The sequence below is a fragment of the Marmota flaviventris genome, chromosome 8 (assembly GCF_047511675.1).
Source record: "Marmota flaviventris isolate mMarFla1 chromosome 8, mMarFla1.hap1, whole genome shotgun sequence".
NCBI classification, from domain to species: Eukaryota; Metazoa; Chordata; class Mammalia; order Rodentia; family Sciuridae; genus Marmota; species Marmota flaviventris.
In genome coordinates this window covers 96,763,019-96,781,875 of record NC_092505.1, presented here as the reverse complement: position 1 = coordinate 96,781,875, position 18,857 = coordinate 96,763,019, and the positions used below count along the sequence as shown (strand labels likewise).

Here is an 18,857-nt window from a genome sequence, read left to right as displayed (position 1 = left end):
TCCTGACTCTCCAGACATTCATACACCAGAAATCATTCCCATGGCACCAAATATACTTTTGGGATGATCACACCTATCTTCAAGGTGGATGGGGCTTAAGCCACCACAGATGGCATTTTCCTCATAGGAAAGTCAGTAGTAATGGTCCAATCTGCATAATGAGGTACTGTGGTGCAGTCAGGTGAACTCTAAAAGTGGTAGAAGAAAATAAATGGTTGCATTCCACACAGCCCAGAAATGGTCTACAAGTCCTGGCCAACACCAGGGATTCACTTGGAAGGTTGACTAAGATGCAGCTTGTTGTATTAGATATCAGAGTATTTTCTTTTCTTGAAGGTAAAACCTTGGTGACTGAGTTTACCATCACTCAAGGGCAGGAAGAGAGATCTGATACAGATTGTGAAGCCCTTTGAAATCCCTAGACACATAATACTTTTTACCTTGACATTTCCCATCCTCTTTAGATCCATCTCCACATTATTTTTAAGTCAAAGAAACAAAGATGTAATGCTGCTTCCTAAGACAAACATCTACGCTCATGTTTTAATATTGCAACACTGTCAACAGGATGCTTAAATCACTAGCATCTTATGCATTTAGGCAAACAGGGAGTTTTGCTCAGGATTTCAAACTGTCCCCAGTGGTAATGATGTTGGATGCACTAATTTCTTGCCAAGGCTAGTGGCTGGAACATTGGCTTGGACACATACATCAAGCTCAGCAAGATGGTTGGCAAAGAGAAGGCAGTGAGTTTTATTCTTATTTGTGTATTTTATAAACAAGAAAATCACATGCCAGCCTGAGAGACAAGACACTTCTCTGAGATCATATCAGCCTTTATGTCACACTACCTTTCACTGGATAAAAATTGAATCTGGAAGCAGCATATACCTTTTGAAACCATGGAAACTTCAGTTTGGACATTTTGGTGGGATCTTTTGCTCTCAAAGACAGAGCTATAAGTGGCAAGGAGGTAGGGAAAAACTTGTTCTTGAATAGTGATGGGGAAAGTTTAAAAAAAAAAAAAAACTCCACAAAAAATACACTGATACTAGTAAGCCTAGGAAGAGAAATTTGCCCATCCACAGACCCAAGGCTCTGGGGCATATACCTGAAGTACATCCTGCACCTCACTCATTAAGATCAGCATGTCCACAATAGGCATGATGGGTGGACCATATAGTAAACACTTAATTGAAAGCAGGCATGGTGGTGCACATCTGTAATCCCAGCAGCTTGGGAGGCTGAGGCAGGAGGATCGCAGGTTTGAAGCCAGCCTCAGCAACTTAGTAAGGCTGTAAGCAACCTAGTGAGACTCTGTCTGAAAATAAACAATAGGAAAGGGCTAGTGATGTGGTTCAGTAGTTGAGTGCCCTTGGGTCCAATCCCTGGTACCAAAAAAAAAGGAAACACTTGTCCATCTAATATTGGACATTTGAAGGCTCAGAAGATAGATTCAGAAATTTGTCTTAAAATATTGGACATTTGAAGGCTCAGAAGATAGATTCAGAAATTTGTCTTAAAACACACTAAAATTTTAATCCTTAAGTTTGAAAACATACATTCTTTTATGACTATGTGGGATACGGGTTAAAATTTTTTTGGCAGTATAGATGTAAAGGGCTGGAGATATAGCTCAGATGTGAACATTTTCTGATCTCCAATACTGCAACAACAAAAAGAAGAAGAAGAATAGAAGAGCTTATGCCATTTGTAACATACAACTCTTCAGAGCATTGTAGTTCAGTAGGAATTGATCTATTACCCCTGTTCTTGCACTTACCCCACTATATTAAAATTGTCTGTTTATATGTCTGCCTCTCCCAACAGAATCCAGTTCCTCAAGGGCAGAAAATATATTTTATTTTATTTTATTTTATTTTATTTCTCTTTGACTACTCAGTACCCAACATAGTGCTTGCCCTGAGCTTCTTAATGTATGTTCAATAAATATTTGTTTAACTGTACAGAATTATGGGTCCAAAAATATAATATGTTTTTCTGATGCTGCCTCTTGCCCAATGTTTGCAGATCAAACACCAAAGTCCCACTCCTTCCATTTATAAAGGAAGGTAAACAAACATCTTTGTCCTGGCTCCTAGGCTGTGAAGTCAACTAAATGTATACATGGTGTCTATAAATGCACTTGACAAAACTGAAATAAATCTTATTTATGGCCTTTACCCATTGTCTGCTTCTGCACTAGGATAGAGAACGAGACAGAACGATATTGCCTGCCCTTCTCCAAATGTCAATAAGCCAAACGCTTAATAAACATCCTCCTTATTTAGCTCTGCTCAAGTGTCACCTCTTAAGAGAGGTCTTTGCAATCATCTTTCTGAAATAAGGTCCCTGGTTACTCTCTAGCTAGTTACCCTGATTTACTTTCTTCATAATATGAGTCCATGTCTGGAACTCTATGACTCTGCATGTTTATCTCCTCCAGAATGTGAGCTACATGTGGGCAGGGGCCTTGTCTGGGTGCTTAACTGCTGCCCTCCCTTCACCACAAATAGCTGTTGAATGAATAGCACCCAGCTTTTTTTTTTTTTTCCTTTTTTCAGGTATCTTGAATGAAAATCTTATCCATATTTACCATACAAGTAATTTAGCGAGGCAGGGGGGAAAAAAAAAAAACTTCACACCTGACAGGTATTAAGAGAAATGAAGTATGGTAGTATTCTCAGATGGAAGACCCCAAACATGTGAAATGACACTGGAGCTTGTCAGGCAGGTGGCTTCACAATATTAACAAAGATATTTGGAGAATAAAATGTTTGGAGGAAAGATAGGCATAGGACCCAATTCTCCAAGCTCATGAAACCACTTTGTAGTCACTGATAACCAGCAACAGGTACATGGTCACCTTTATGTCTATTAATAAACCTTTGACAGGGGCATATATATGTCTGTCAAATGTTGATTTTCAACATTTTCAGAAAACTGAGAGTTTCTAGAATTTTGTTCATCATGCTTTATATATACCAGATGCTCAATAACTATTTATCAACTCAATTTGATTGATCTAATTTAAAATATTTTTTGAAACTGTTAACTAGAGTAATTTCCCCATGGAATAACCTTTCTATATCCACAAAAAATATATGTATGTATTTGAATTTGGAACAAATACTGAACTCTAAGGAATCAAATTTGCTAAGTAAATTAATTCCTAAAAAGATTTATATCACTAAATTGTAATTCTTTGGTACCTTTTCAAGTCCAATCTAATATTTTTAATCTAATATAATCCAATAATCTTTAATAAGCAAAATAGTTCCCAGTAGAACCAAAACCCAGCTATTCCTTTTTGTAATCTTCTGTGTAAAGGCATGGGCTGAACTAATTTTTCTGAATTTTTTATATTTAATCAACAACATCATTGCCAAAGAAAACCACTTTTCAGAAGTCTCTCTATCCTGGTTTATAACTTATAATCAAAAACTGGAATTTTACATCTGATGGGCTTTAGTGTGTAACATTATCCTGTCATATTTCTTATGCTATAGTTAAAAGCAAGAGATAGTTTCCATTATAAAAATTTTCCCATAGTCTGGTTACCCAGGGAAAAACATTTTTCTATAAAAATGGTCTTTCCAATTCATAGGCTAGACATTACTGCGGGCAATTTTTTAAAAGAATATCAAAAAGGGTTTTGATTGACTTCAGATAGACTTCTGCGTTCATTTAGTTGCATTATTTGGCTTATGGTATATACACGGGATAAGGCATTATGATCATAATGTACCACACAAACAAGGAAATCACAAAAAAACATTAAAACTTTGAAGCCTCAACAATTTGCTTATCCAGTTGGGCTATATGTGTTTATTTCAGCTACAGCCTGTTCTAAGCAGCAGGAGAAAATGAAAATGGGGCATAACTATGAGGTCCAGAACAATTCAGTGAGCCTGAAATATCACAGATATAGATAGATAGATAGATAGATAGATAGATAGATAGATAGATAGATAGATGATTGATAGATAGATATAAAATATAGACAGATAGACATAAAATTAGATAGATAGATAGATAGGTAGATAGATAGATAGATAGATAGATAGATAGATAGATAGATAGATAGATAGATAGATGGATAGATAGATAGATAGATATCATAGGATCTTACAAAGATGTACCTTAGCTCTGGACTTAGACCCTTGATCCTTGATCCTCCAGCCGGTGAAGATGCTTGGAAATCTGATCTGTCCTGACAGGGTGAAGCAACCCTCAGTGACCTCCCAAACCCCCACTGTGCTCCTGTGGCAGAGGCCAGCACACTTCACCCTGAACTGTAAGCTTCCTTTAATTGTAGTCTTCACTTTCATTTTCCCTAGAGTCTGGTTTGGGAGACTTCTCTGTTCTGTTCTGAAAACTGGAAAACTACACATATGTCAGTCATCATAGAGGTCTAGTTCAATAAAGGAAACTGCATCCAAACAATGAAAGATCTGCTGCTTTAAAAAGAATGGGTTAGACTGACACATATCTGAGTTCTATAGTAAATTTTAAAATGAAAAAGCAAGTTGCTGGAAAGAGCTGTAAATCTATATCTAAGTATGTGCCCATATTTGCATAAGGAAAAAAATGTGCAAAATTTTACATTAAAAGATGTACAGTGGTCATCTCAGGCACTATATGACAAAAGAAAACATGAAAAAACTTTAGTTTTCTATATTTTTATACAGTTTTTAAATTATGTAATGTGTATAAATTTTGTAATCAGAAAAAAAAATAACATTCCTAAGATAATGGGAAAAGACTGATAAGGGCTTTAAGATGTTACATAATAAACATAGTAGACTGAAGTTCTATAGTAAGTTTTAAAACTTCACCCTGGACTGTAAGCTGAATCAAGTCTGAACACAGAGGTTAAACTCCCATCTTATCTATGACTGGAATTTACAAATCCATGGACTGCTGAATTGTATGGAAAATCTCTAGGTATACAGGAACTTTCTGGAAAGAGCCTCCATGACTTTCATCAGATTCTTACAGGAAGGGGTCTAGGACCCCAAAAAAAAAGATCAAAAATCATGACCCAGCAAAATACAAAGTATCCCTTATATCCCTCCATTCATTTCACTTATAATTTTATACTGAAACTTATTATTACTACTTCATTTCATAGCTCTCACCAAAGCTGAAGTCCATAGTCAGCACCAAGTATAAAACCTGTGACTTTCAGTCTCTACCCCATTTAAAGGAGCTCCCTTGACTAAAGAGTAATCTTAATAACAAAACAAGAAATCACATCTGGCTGGTGTTGGTAAAAAAAACTTAGAACAGGCACTAAAACCCTGTAACTGTTCAGGGCTTGAGGACAGTTTTCCAGGTACAAACAGTCCTCTTTTTTTCCATGGAAATGAGAGATTTATGAAAACAAGGCATGGAGGTGAAAGAATGGGGAGAGGGAGAGAAGTCATGTTTGCACCTCCATTAAGGGGACATAGTTGGGCGAGTCGAGTTAAATAAGAGTCAACACAATGTCATCTCTCAGCCTTCAATTGTCTAAAAGAATCTTTAATCATAAATGTTCATTGAAGTATGCCATTAAAGGACCAAGAAAAATTCTTGGTCCTATGTTCTATATTAAAACTGCCCAAACTGGGCTAAGGATTTAGGGGAAAAAAATAGCTACTGATGACTTTAGTAAAATGAATAGCCCCAAATCCCTAGGAATTACGTGAGTCCACAAACTGTTTCACCATCTCCACCTTGACTCCATTGACATTCTCCAGAATCAGATCCAGTGAAGAGTCTAAGATCAAATGTAGATCAATAACAATTTGTGATTTAAGTGCGGAGCCATGGGTTATACCTGCCCTGGCAAAATGAGAAACATTATTGGTGAAAATTAGGAATAATACTCTACTTTCCAAATGTGCTTTCCAGGTGGTTTATCACTGTCAAAACTGGCCAATTGTGGATTTAGTATGCAATTAAAGTGTCAGATATCCCAGAGTTCTCATGCTGACATTACCTAACTGTGCAGGTTTTGCAGGCAAAGAAGTTGAAGGGGTTCACATAATCCACCAAAGCCTATCGCTAACCACTGTCACCTAATTGTATTGCTAACTGCCATATGCAAAGCATTGTACTAGGCCCAAAACAGAAATAGGCTCTGCAAGGTTTCTCCATAAAAATAAGATGGATACCATGAAGACAAGCAATATATAGTAAAATGCCAAAATGATGGTAGGTAAAGATAATTCCATACTATTGGAATGAAATAACATAAATTATGACTGGGCATGTTGATGCACACCTGCAATCCCAGCAGCTCAGGAGGCTGAGGCAGGAGGATTGTGAGTTCAAAGCCAGCAACTTAGAAAGGCCTTAAGCAAGTTAACAAGACCTTGCCTCAAAATAAAAAACTATATTAAAAAGGCTGGGGATGTGGCTCAGTGGTTAAATGCCTCTGGGTTCAATTCCAGGTACCAAAAAAAAAAAAAAAGAAAAGAAATGTAGTTGCAGGGGGTAAGGGGGAAGAGGATCTATGAAAATCAAAGGGAGATCAGTTAGAGGGAAAGAGCCAGAAAGTGGGAGGGAGGGAGGAAGTGCTGGGGAGTGATATTGGATGAATTCTACTGTTATATTGTGTGTACGTACAAATATGTAACAACAAATCCCATCATTATGTTAAAACTATAGTGCACAAATTAAAAATGTGGAAAAAAAATTTTTAAAAAACAAGGGTTTAAATGAAATTTTAAAGAAGACATTAGATTTTGATGGTCAATATACAATATGGATAGATTTACAGAGCATAACATCACAGGCAAAGTTTGGGAACACAGAAACACAGGGATAGACTCAAATGGGAACCTTAAGCTAAATAGACCTGTCTTGGGTGGGGAGTCAAAGAAGCCTAAAAAGTTAATAAAACAATAATAAACATACATTGAGGTCTTCCACCTATTCTAAATGCATTGGTTGGTCAAATCCTCGCATGAGGTAAGTATCCCCAGTCCATAAGAAAGGAACTGAGGCACAGGAAGATTAAGTGGAGCCAGGATTCAAATATTGGCAAATCTAACTCAGAACCTGGGCTCAGAGTCCTCACACTCTTCTGGTTCAAGAGTAAGAAACCCTCAACAGATAAGCTAAAGTATTTAGGCCTCAGTATCAGATTAAAAATTGGGAGCTAGGTATCTGATAACCATCAATAATGACTGTGACCATGGTTTCTCACTACCCCAAATCCTCCCCTCCACCACTGCATTATCTTACAATTTTCCCAACAATGTTAGTTGATGGTGACAAGTGTTCATTAACTCCCTTGACGACAGCACTGGTTCAGATAAGTTGCTTAGTCCAACGTTTATTGAGAGACTCCTTTATATTAGTATTCCATCACCATAGTTTACCCTTTTAATCCTCAGGACTTAATTTCACCTGTATTCATCTACTACCTCTACTAGAAATACAGCTCATAATAATAAACAGAGTGCAATGTATTTATTTTCAAATATTCCCTGAACATATACGGCCTTTTTATAAGGAGAGCCACTCTTGTCAAATAACACATTCATTCCTTAAAAGCTCAGTTCTCCATCTTAGGTTTAGGTCTTTCAAAATCAGTGGGGCTGTTTGGTTAGAGATGTTCAGGACATGACATCTGGACCCTCCTAGGAGGTCTGGGGCACAGTCTTCCTTTGAATACCCACAGTAGCCAACAGACTTCTTCTCCCACTGTGGAAAACTGCAGACAACTGTCTCCTAATGATTTACTACTGCTCATTCCCCAGCCCACAAATCAAAGAATTGGGTTGAGTGAGAAATAAGAAAGAACAGTGGTCAGTGGCTACGAGAGGAGGATGGGGTGCTTAAGTTTATTTTTTTAAGTCAATTAATGATGAGCGGCATGGAAGGAAAGAAAGACACAACATGGCTGTGGAAGACTATTTTTCCAGATAAATGGCCAGATATCAGATTCTGTAATAAGTACTTCCACCTATCAAAACACACACACACACACACACACACACACACACACACACACATAAAGTTTGGGATAGAGAGGAAGATACAGATCTTAAAAACACAAGGTAGTATTCAGTAACCCTTATGGATATTATAAAATGCTGGAATTTTGAAGGACCCTTAGAAAACAACGAATCCAGATATTGCAAGCCCAAGGTCCATGAACTATATATTGCAATAGAGGTGTTTTGTTGAGCTTTTTTTTTAGACTGAATCAGCATTTTAAAGTAGGGAAGATCCACATAAAAATACAGACTGAAGTCTCTTAGAAACTGGAAGACTCAGCAGCAAGGAGGTCCCTTTTCCAGATGGCAGCAGTGAATTAGCACTCGGTAGTGGATGCTCCTTTAGAAAAGGCTCAACCTGCCAGCTTGCCACAGCCTCCTCCACTCCCTCTTGTACCAGAATACGAAGACTGGCCATCAAAAATTAAAAACAGTGGAGAAGATGGCCTTATACCCACCTTGCTTCACTTATCGTAGCTGCAAACGCATCCCTTTGACTTTATAAGCTCTGCTCTAGACCAACCCCATCATTTAGGGAGAAGCAACTCAGCCAGGAGAGTAAACTGACTTATAAACTTCTTCCATTAAAAGTTAAATTTGGGGCTGGGGTTGTAGCTCAGTGATAGAGCACGTGCCTAGCATGTGTGAGGCATTGGGTTCGATCCTCAGCACCACATAAAAATAAATAAATTAAAAATTAATGGTCCATCAGCAATTAAAAGAAATTTTTATTAAAGTTAAATTTTCATACAGGAGGGATTCTAGCCTAATGACAACTGAAGAATATGCACAACTAAATTTAGGCCGTGTGGCTATGCAATGCCAAAATCTGTGGCAAAAAATTAAAATCTCAATCACTTTATATTGTTTCCCACCAAAAACATAAATAAGAAAAGAACAAGCAAAATTATTCTCAAGTTTTCAAAATAAATTTACCACAAAGTTTGGCATTGTATAGGCAGTTTAAATGTATCCAAATTCTAGATATGACTTACATTTATATGAAGGGCATAATTTATTGAGAAGTCATATAAAATGTTTATCATAGATGTACAAATACTTTCTAAAAATAAGACTGGATAAAAACATAGAACAAGAGGGGGGCCAAAGGTATTTCTCTTCAGAAAATTTAACTGATAAATCAGAAGGGAAGTGACTAAGATTTAATGTGTGATTGCATATGACTTAGGTACATAATGGAAAACATTATCCTTATTAACTCTCACAGCAGCCCAAGAAGGGTGGTATTATTACCCCCATGTAAAGATACCAAGTCACAAGTAAAGATACCAAGGAGGGCATTATTATTATTATTATTATTATTATTATTATTATTATTCTCACCTCACAAGAAGTATTCAATAATTTGAAGATGATTAGGGATCACATCAGATCCAAATACTGATGTGCACATTTGAAATGTTCATGAGAGCTGGAAACACAGCTTGCCATGCTCAGAGCCTAGCACACAGGAAGAACTTCATTGTTATTTATTGTGTAAAACTGCCCATCACCAAAGCCCTCCAACTGCTACCTGCAAGAACTTTCATAAATGTCATCAATCTTAACATGTAAACAACCCTAACATGCAAAATTAATTACTCCTTAGGCAGGTTCTTAAACATGGTTAAGGAAGTTTTAGTCCTTCCTGTTATATAGTTATTGACTCCCAGGCAGGTGTTGACTAAGAGAATAAAATCTCTTTTCTAAACAAATTTCTCCTTGAAAATTAGTATTCAAGAATTTGGCTAAATATACAAGCCAAAAGCATGTTTGCTATTGAATAAGAATAATAACTAAAATCAAAATAAAAAGTAATTCAAGAATGAGTACTTTTGAAGAGTCAGGAATTTGATTAAAAATTCACTTGCTTTCTTTTTCTGTAATGAAACAGTTCTTTAACCACAAAACAGCTTTTATAATAATGCAGAAGAACATGGTTCCAAGTAAAACACTCCCTGTTTTAATCATGGCTATTATTTTTGAAAATGAAAATGGCTGAGGTCATTGTAATCTATTTCAGGGTTTGCATGGGTTGGTGGTATTTTTTTTTCTTGGCTTTGAGCTCTCCACGTTACCAGCTAAATGTTATGGGTTTTACTATGTGCCCTTTCAAATCCCATTCTTTTTAATAATGTACTTTACACACATAAATTAGAGTAAATTCCACTTTCTTTCCTAACAACTCCAGATGGAGTCCACACTTGCAAGAGGTCTGGAACTTGCCTTTTTAAAAAATTAAGTTTGTACTTAGAACAACTATGTTCCCATCTGCATAAAAACACTGTATGGACGTTCAATGCTGAAAAATTAGTAAAACGGGAGAATGCATGTGGTTCTTTTGACCAAACTGAAATATGAGAAAAAGTATCTGTGTATCTACTCCTTCCAACTTACAGAGACAGGAAAAAAAATGTCCAGAAACAAAATCTCATATGAGAAGAGCTCTAGACTTGCCTTCAGAACCTACAAAGAATGAGGTTCCATATACACATACCCATTTAAGACACATCAGCAAAGTCTCCTGAAGGACAAATTACTAAATATTTAAAGGCACTAAAGTTACATAGTCAAACCCCCTTTTGATGAGATTAATATTTCACTGACTTTCTGAACTTAGCTTTTTTTTTTTTTAATTCACTATCAAGTCACACGGAATAGTTTAAGATCCCTCTAAATAGCTCCTACACACCTCCAAGTGAGACAATGGCTTCCCAATAAATACATATTACGAAGATCTGGCTATTAAAAGGCCTTAAACTTTTGTTTGTTTGTTTATTTTTTTAAAAAATCAACTTGCAAGACCAATGTAATAAGCTTTTATGAAAGAGGTAAAATAATTTTAAACACAGACACACAATGAGTTTATTTATTTAGAAACTTGTTAAATAGAGTCTGGGAATTCAAATATTCAATGTTGACATTGTACAGAACTGGCCAGAAGCCAGAACCTAGTCTCCAGAGGGACCCACTGGACAAGGAATTCAGGCCTTTCTCTCCTCCCACTTGAGCTAAATAGGTAGAAGCCATTAGTTATACCCACAGCAATATCTGAACTGCACTCAAATAAGCTGCCCCAGCCCCAGCACTTCAAAGGAGGGTAAGTGTGTTTAGCTTTTTAGTGCTGAACTAGAGCAATATGTCACACTTTTGAAAGCATTTTGTAAACAGTTTCTTCCCTGTGTAGAAACATCTCTGAAGTTTCTTGTATAGCACATAGAAAAGGTAATTAACAAGATTTTTTTTTTCATGTACTGGAGGGAGAGAGGAAAATACCAGTCTTGTGCAAAATAGAGATCTGGAAGGAGAAGGGCTCTGCTTCTCTCTTCTAGGCCCCCTTTCCTGTCTTCTGTTAGATGTGTTTGTATCCTTTTTATCCTCTTCCTCACACTTGTTCTCAATACACAGCCAATTTCCTTGAGAATTCCCTAGTAAACTCAGAAGGCCAGAAGAGTGGAAAGGGGGAAATCTAATTTTAGAAGGAGGATCGTGGCTAATGGAGTGGGGAAGTAGGGAGGGAACTAATGATTCATACTGGGCCGCCCAGGAGAAAAGGAAAGCAGACCCCACAGACTATTTTAGAAAATGCCTAGCCAGCAGCTTCCAGCGGAGGAAGGGTTAACCACACGACTCCAGAAAAATGTGCCTGGCATCCTTAGAGTATGGCTATCCCCTCCTGCCCCATCTCCTCCCCCGAAGTCCCTGTCTCCCCTACCCAGTGAGGCTGGAAAGAGGCCAGCTCTGCCAGAGGTGGTGAATGCCTACCCTCTACACAAGACTCTTCCTGAACCCAGGAAGTATGAGTGTGTGCTTGTGATGGTGTGCCTGTTTTATACTGTCAATGCACACTGGACTCTGAGGAAGCAGTTGTCCCTAGCACACAGCACCCATAAGGTTGGATTGGGAAGAAGAGTGCTAGCCAAAGCTTGAAGCCAAAACTAAGAAGCCTGAGGAGCCGGGGGTGGGGGCAGGTATGACCTGAGTGCATCACTGGAACCACCCCAGCCCCATCCCTTGCCCCACTGAGGGCCACTTTCTCAGCACCAGGAGGGTGTGAGATAAGGTGGGGAATGGTAGATAGTTCTAGGGAATTGAGCTTTGCCAAGCACTTGGTATCTTTGGAAGAGGGTAGTCAGGAACATAACACAAGCCTGTCCACCTCCTGGCCGTCTTGCAGTGGAGGCAAAGTGGAGGGAGATGCCAGAAGAGAAGGGCTGAGGTAGGCAACCAGTCTGCCCTCTGGCCCTCCTTGCCCGCCCCCAGGAAGGACAGAGTTAGGCATCCCCAACTGTGGCCTTCCTACTCCAGGTCACAAATGCAGGCTCTGACAACCTGGACCCATCTTCCAAATATAAAATACGCTCCCTAACACTCTGATGATTAAAGAGAAACTGCTTACAGTTTCTCTTTAATGAGAAACTCATTACCTTCAACTAGAATGAAAGAAAGACAAAGAGAGAAAGACCAAAATTTTCAAGGAATGATGTGATAATTTCTATTTGGTAATCCTCTACAAGTCTAATGTCTATCCACAGAGGAGACCAGGCCCTGGGGTGCAGGGAGAGGCTTCGGAGAAGAAAACCTGAGAACTGAGAATGAGGCTACAAGGCAAAAAAAAAAAAACCTCACAAACACAGCATCACAGCCAAGACCTGAAACTCCTCAGCTCCTACGAATGAAAACCTGGGGAAAGACGCCTGGCTTCCCAGTCTTCCTGGTTCTGCAACTAATGAACCGTCCCCTCCCACAGTGTTGGGACTGCGGGGAGAATGAAAAGCGTAATTAACCTTCCCCTAAACACAGATTTGGGGGTAAGGGAGTAGGGGTGAGAAACCCGTCTAAAAGCTCTAGGAAGACGGTGCTTAGAGTGCCAAATGTAGTAAAGAAGCCCTAAGCCCGGGTAATGGTCAAGTAATGGCAAATAAACTGCTTTCCTAGAAGGGGCCTCAGCCTCCATCCAGAGAACACTTCTCCTCAAAAGCAGTCTGAAACAAACAAATAAACGTGCATTTTATAATAAAGCTCTGTTTTGATCTGGGTTTCTTAAGGATGAAGGAAAGCCCAAGTAAGGTGCACACACACAGACTGAATACCTCAATGTGGGCTCCTGTTTCCTTTTTATCTTAGGTCCTGGGCTGCTACGGTGAGGAGTTTAAGGACAGGAGGGAAAGTCGGCATCTACCTTTCCTACTTCGGAATCTGTTTTTAAACAGAGATTCAAGTGTAGAAGTAACAAGTGCCCTCCTCAACACCGTCTTGCTAATCGCATCGCTGCCTTCTGCGTCTTTACGAGACTTCTGGGGGGCTGGTAGCTAAGGGGGTTACTGTATGCAACTCATTGCTGTGATTGAAATCCTGCCTGCTGTCACTTCGGGTAAGTGGGGTGGGGGTTCCTTCGTGTTTCAGACTTAGATATGCTGGGCAGACCCAAATTCACTTCCTTCCCATTCATCAGGAGAGTTGCAACTGGCGTTTCTGGCATGGCCCAGGTGCTATTCTAGCTGCCCATGAAAACGGCTGGGAAGTCTCCCAGGACTGCCAGGCTTGACTTGGCTTTTAATTTTCTTTTCTTAAAGATGGAAATAAAAGTCAGGCGCTTTAGACAGTACAGGCGGCAATCTTCTTGCTTTTCCATTCTTTATTTTTTAATTGAAATTTAAATTCTCTCACGATTTTTAACGAATTTATCAACTTCCAACTACTGTGCAAAAAATAAGACACAGGAATTGCAAACTGGGTTGTGTATTCAATCTTGGTGTAGCTTCAGGGGCTATTTTCAGGGTATGTGGTCTCTGGTCGACCTCCATGGGCTCCTCCTGTACCACGGCCAAGATCAAGCAAGAACTTACGACCACCAAAGAAATTTACAAAAGACAAAAAGAATAACAAGCAATCAATCGAGAGAACAAGTATTTCTACGCGACCTGTTTTCACTGAAATGTTTACTTTTGCCACGGTAAAGGTAGTTTTGTTTTTTGTTTTTTTAAATATGCTGGTCACACTGCCTCTTCCTAACCCAAAAAGAGAAAGAAACCAGTACAGAGAAGCTAAATTTTCGTTGGATGATTGCACTGCAGAGGTCACCAACTATCTCTGCCACACGCTACTCGTCAAAAGGAAATAGTGCTTTAAAATACAAAAATCCGTAGTTTAAATATGATTTCCTTTATTACTCAGATTGTAAATGAAAATTTGCACAAAGCAGGGCTTCTAAAGAAAGCATCTGTGGCAGCAACAGCTGGATCTCTGCAAGTGGGAACCTGAGGCTCAGCAGGAAAAGTTTGTAAGAGTTCGGTTCTAGCTATCTGAAAACTGCAACGGCATCATTACCGACACTGGACACAAAATGAATGTGTCTCCCACCGGTTGAATGACAAGTATCCGATCAAAAACGAAGCTCAGATTCGGGGTGTTGAGTGGACTGTGCATGCGGGAATATTTTAAAACAGCAGTGTACAGCTTTCTTGACCAATTAAAACAGTTGAAAAGGTTGTATAAGAAAATCCAAAGTGTTTTGTGTTCTGCTTTCACTTCGGCGGATGCCTGGCAATGAGGCGCGGCGCAAAGCCTTAGGCTTTCATTTCACAACTTAGGCATGGTTGAAGCAGGCTCCCCGCCCCCTCCCAACAACAACAACCACACGCGTGCGCGCGCGCGAACACACACACACACACACACACACACACACACACACACTCCTTCCTAACCTTTAGTCAGAATTGAAGCCTTCGAGCCTCCAAGCATATGTACATTTATTCCCCCTCAGATGAGAATAAAGACATCAGACTCGGTTAAAAGCAAACAGGAAAAACAATTCCATTGGCACGCCTTGACACTACCGAAGCTAAGTGAAATGAACAATATTTAAAGAAGACACAGATGAACTGGTGACACAATGAGCTCTACATTTAGGTTGATCCCTGAGACCAAAACGGGAGGGGGGGGGGAGAGAAATGTATTAGGGAATGTGAGAGTGCTTGGGTGAGGACTGGACGAAGCACTGGAAAAGCGCCTGGGATGGATGACAGCATCTCGCCCACCGAACTCCCACCGCCGGCGAAACTGAGCGCCTATGTGTCACTGCCTTCCGCGCAGTGCTGCAGGGACGCGGCGGGCTGAAAGGCATGGAATACCTACCGTACTTGGTTCTAATGTGAATGGACGGGAGCGGGAGACTGGGGACTTCACTGAAGAAAAACATTCCACCCACCCCCATCTCTCATTTCTCTGGCCTACAAGCAAAATAATTAGAGTTCTGTTTCAGCAAGTGCCAAATGCGAGTGAACCGAGGGCGGCCTGTCCTCTCCCGAAGCAGCTCGAGCCCCGCGTGCCTACACTGCGGAGAAACGCTCGAGGCTGCTCCGTGGCTCGGCGCCGCCGAGTCCCCTTAGACTCGGGGTAGAAGCCTTTGAACAACACAGCCCAGTCGCATACAGTCCCGGCTGAGATTCGGGTCGTGTCAGACAGTGTCCGTTCGGCAGGCAATGCCGGGCGAGTCACCCAACAGCTTTGCAGAATGAGTGGGGGATGCGGATCTCGCCGCCCCCGCCCCAAACCCAATCGCCCTGGTCCCGCGTGACCAGGTTGCTCCACACCGGGCAGGCAGGGGGCGCCGGGGAGGATTACTGACCCGGGACCCGGGCTGCTCCCAGAAAGAAAGCAGGAGGCTCAGCCGCGCCCTCTCCACGGCCCAACGTTCAGGCAGCCCGCCCCCTGGGGGTCACTCGGCGCCCCGCCAGCCCTGGGTTGGCGGGTCGGAGCGCGCCCTCTCGGCCTCCTTATCCTCCGCGGCTCTTGCCGCTGGCTGCGCGCCCTCCATTCACCGCTCTGCACGCGCTCGCGGGGCTTTTTCTCTCCCCACCTGCCTGTGGCTCTCGGAAGCCGATAGCTCCGCTTTGCCACTGCCCCCAACTCAGAGACTGCAGCACCCCCCTTTGTCTCCCCCACTCCCCTCCCCAGTCCTCCCGCCGCGCCGCACACGCCGGAGAGCAAGACCAAGCGCACAGCGCCCACTACCGCAGCCGCGGCTCGGCGCAGCCCGCCCGCCCGCGCAACTTCGGCGGCCGTCTCGCAACTTTTCCCAACTCCACCACTGCCGCCCGCCGCTGCCGCCACTGTGGTTCCCTCCGAGCCTGCCACCCATTCCAAGCCCCTGAAACAAACCGAGGCTCGAAATGCTCCCTTCCCATGCCCGCCTCCCCCATCCCCCGCTCCCCCCTCCTCCCACACCCGGGACTAGCTGGTTGGCCAGAGGCGACTCTCCCCCGCCTGGGGGGGAAGGGGAGGGGAGGGGGAGACTCTCTTCTCTCCGTTCCTCCCCCCCCCCCTCGCGCTCGCTCTCGCGCTCTCTCCTCCCTCCTACCCCCGTTTTTGCTGCCCCCACCCCACCCCCACCACGGGGTTGCCACAGCTAGTCGGTGTGCGGGGCTGAGGGCTGCCCGGGCTTCTCTGGCGCCCAAACCGGGAGCGAGAGCGGGCTACTGGGCGCGGAGACTGGAACCGGCAGGTTGCTGGGGCTGCATTACGCCTGCCCTCCACCCGGGCCCGGGCGCAAGAGGCAGCTCGCGCTCCCTCCCGGAGTGCTGGAGACAGATATGCAAGATGGCAGAGGAGGGGGGGAAAGCCAATAGAAAAGGGATATTGCACCTACTTGTGGCCAGTTTCCTTGCCCTGCCTTTGGATCTCATGCTGTGCCCAGTCCTGCAGCCGCTGGTGTGTGGTTGGGTTTTTTTTTTCTTGGATCTTTTCCTTCTTTTGCTCTCCCTCTCGCTCCCTCCCTCTCTCCTCTCCTCTTCTCTCTCTCTCTCTCTCTCTCTCACACACACACACACTCACACACACACTTCCACACACTCACTCTGTCTTTCCCTCTTTCACTCTCTCTCCCTCCCTCTCTCCCTTTCTCTCAATCCACACTCGCTATCTCTCTAGCATTGTCAGTTTGGGCACCTTCGCACATGCGCGCTAGACGCCCCTCCAACATCTCAGCGCCGCCAAAAAAAGTTTGGAGCGATTTATCACTTTGATTTGGAGATCTTGTCAGATGGCAATCGCTGAGGAGGCGGAGAAAGGAGCCACGGGGAGGGCGGCTGGGGGCGGGGAGCGAGCGCAGGGAGCTAGAGGGGAGCAGACACCTCGCCCAAAAAAAAAAAAAAAAAGGAATGAAAAGGCTTGAAAGGCTTGGACCGAGGATTGATTCCGTGGGGGCAGGGGATTGATTCTGTGTTGGAAATCACCAAAAAGCCTATGTTAACTATTAGTACTGTTTTTCCCATAATAAGTTGCAGAAAATTTTATATACTGTCCATGGAAAAAGTAAGCAGTAGAGGGGGAAAAAAACTTCTAAATAAATCTTTTCTCTACTAAAGAACTATAAGAAGGACTGGACCATCGGCGAACGATCCAAGAGGAAGTAAGAATCATCCTGAACTTGAGAAATCTGCTGCGGCTGCTACTGCTACCGAAGCTATTGCGGCTTCCGCTTTCAGAGTTGGAAGCAGAATAAATAACTGTTTCTTTTTCAATTTTAGGTGTAATTCTAATGCTTGCTGCTATCCTACGAAGATTTCAGTAGTCTATTGCCATCAAGTAATAACGATCATCCTTGATTCCCAGGTCCAGGCTGGCGCGGCATTTGACATCCAAGACCTCCTGCCTTCCCTAAGGTCGGCTGTCACCTTCCGGCCTCCCCTCGCTGCCCCCGTCGCCTCCCTCTGCAGCTCAGCCTGCCTACCATTTTCACTCACTCACTCAAACCTACAACCTCTGGGGTCACAAGAAGGAGGAAGAGAGGGGAAATTCCATACACTCCTTAAAAAATACATTGTTGAAATTCGCATTAATTATAGGATTTACCACTGAAGTGGGCATGCAAAAATGGGGAACTCCTAAAGGGGCTAGGTATGTTCAAGGTATGAATCAATCCTAACTCCATAGATTTTCTCTTGGTACAACCTCCTTGCATTAAACAGTTTTGTTCAATACCTTCCATGTGCTATTTATGTCCCCATTAATATCTGTTGCAAATCCTGCCAGACACAATAAAAGAAAATTACAATCTTTTCAGTCTCTGTGCTGCAACAATACATCCTTGATGCTCAACTTAAAGGAGAGGGAAAAGAAAAGCAGGTCCTAAGGCATGGGTCTGGAAAGACAGAGGAAGAAAAGTGGGATTGTTGAGAATGCTCAGTTGCACCTGTTGGTATTTATTGTCAAAACTAGGACTGAGGGTGTGAGAGACAAATAGCTATGTTCAACTCCAAGGGGATTCAATGTCCAAGAGAATCAAAGTTGAAAGGATTCTCCCTGACTAAAAGATGCCCACCATTTTTCTTTCTCCAGAGCTGTGTAATTCCAGAGGCATTTGGCAATAAGATACAAGTCCCTGTAGAAACAAGCTACAGGTCCCAAGAGAGACACAGATGTGTAACCTTGAAATGTGAGGAAGGGAAGGGGTTTACGGTAAAAGAGGGAATTTTCACAGAGCATGAGTGGAACAACTTCCAAAAGAGAAGGCTCTGGTGCCCACACACATGCGTACCAGGAAACACTGTCATCTCCATCAAAGAGACACCAGGGTGGGTTTTTTTTGTTTGTTTGTTTGTTTGCTTGCTTGTTTATTTTTGTTTTTCCATATCTACAGTTTCATTGCCTTTTACAAGCACCAGGCAACTCCAATATTCTCTGAGTGTGGGTGCCTCCATCCCCAGGTCTACAGTTCTAACTATCACCACCCCAGATGTGAATCTGCCAGTCCCTCCCAGTTTCCATGGAAAAGTCTTTCTTCTGACCAGTACATGTCCTCAAAAGAAAAAGAGAAATGAAGCTTGAAAGTCTGAAAAGGAGAAAAATCTTTAGAGGAAC

At 42.1% G+C, this 18,857-nt stretch overlaps 1 protein-coding gene across 1 annotated transcript in view; it reads right to left on the bottom strand.

Moving 5' to 3' along the window:
• Window positions 1-16,967, bottom strand: part of Mecom (MDS1 and EVI1 complex locus) — a 544,883-nt gene extending 527,916 nt beyond the window's left edge. The window contains exon 1 of the mRNA XM_071615485.1: window positions 16,645-16,967. Within this exon, the coding sequence (XP_071471586.1) occupies window positions 16,645-16,681 (37 nt within the window). The 5' untranslated portion in view covers window positions 16,682-16,967. The remainder of the gene's footprint in view (window positions 1-16,644) is intronic.
• Window positions 16,968-18,857: the final 1,890 nt, after the last annotated feature.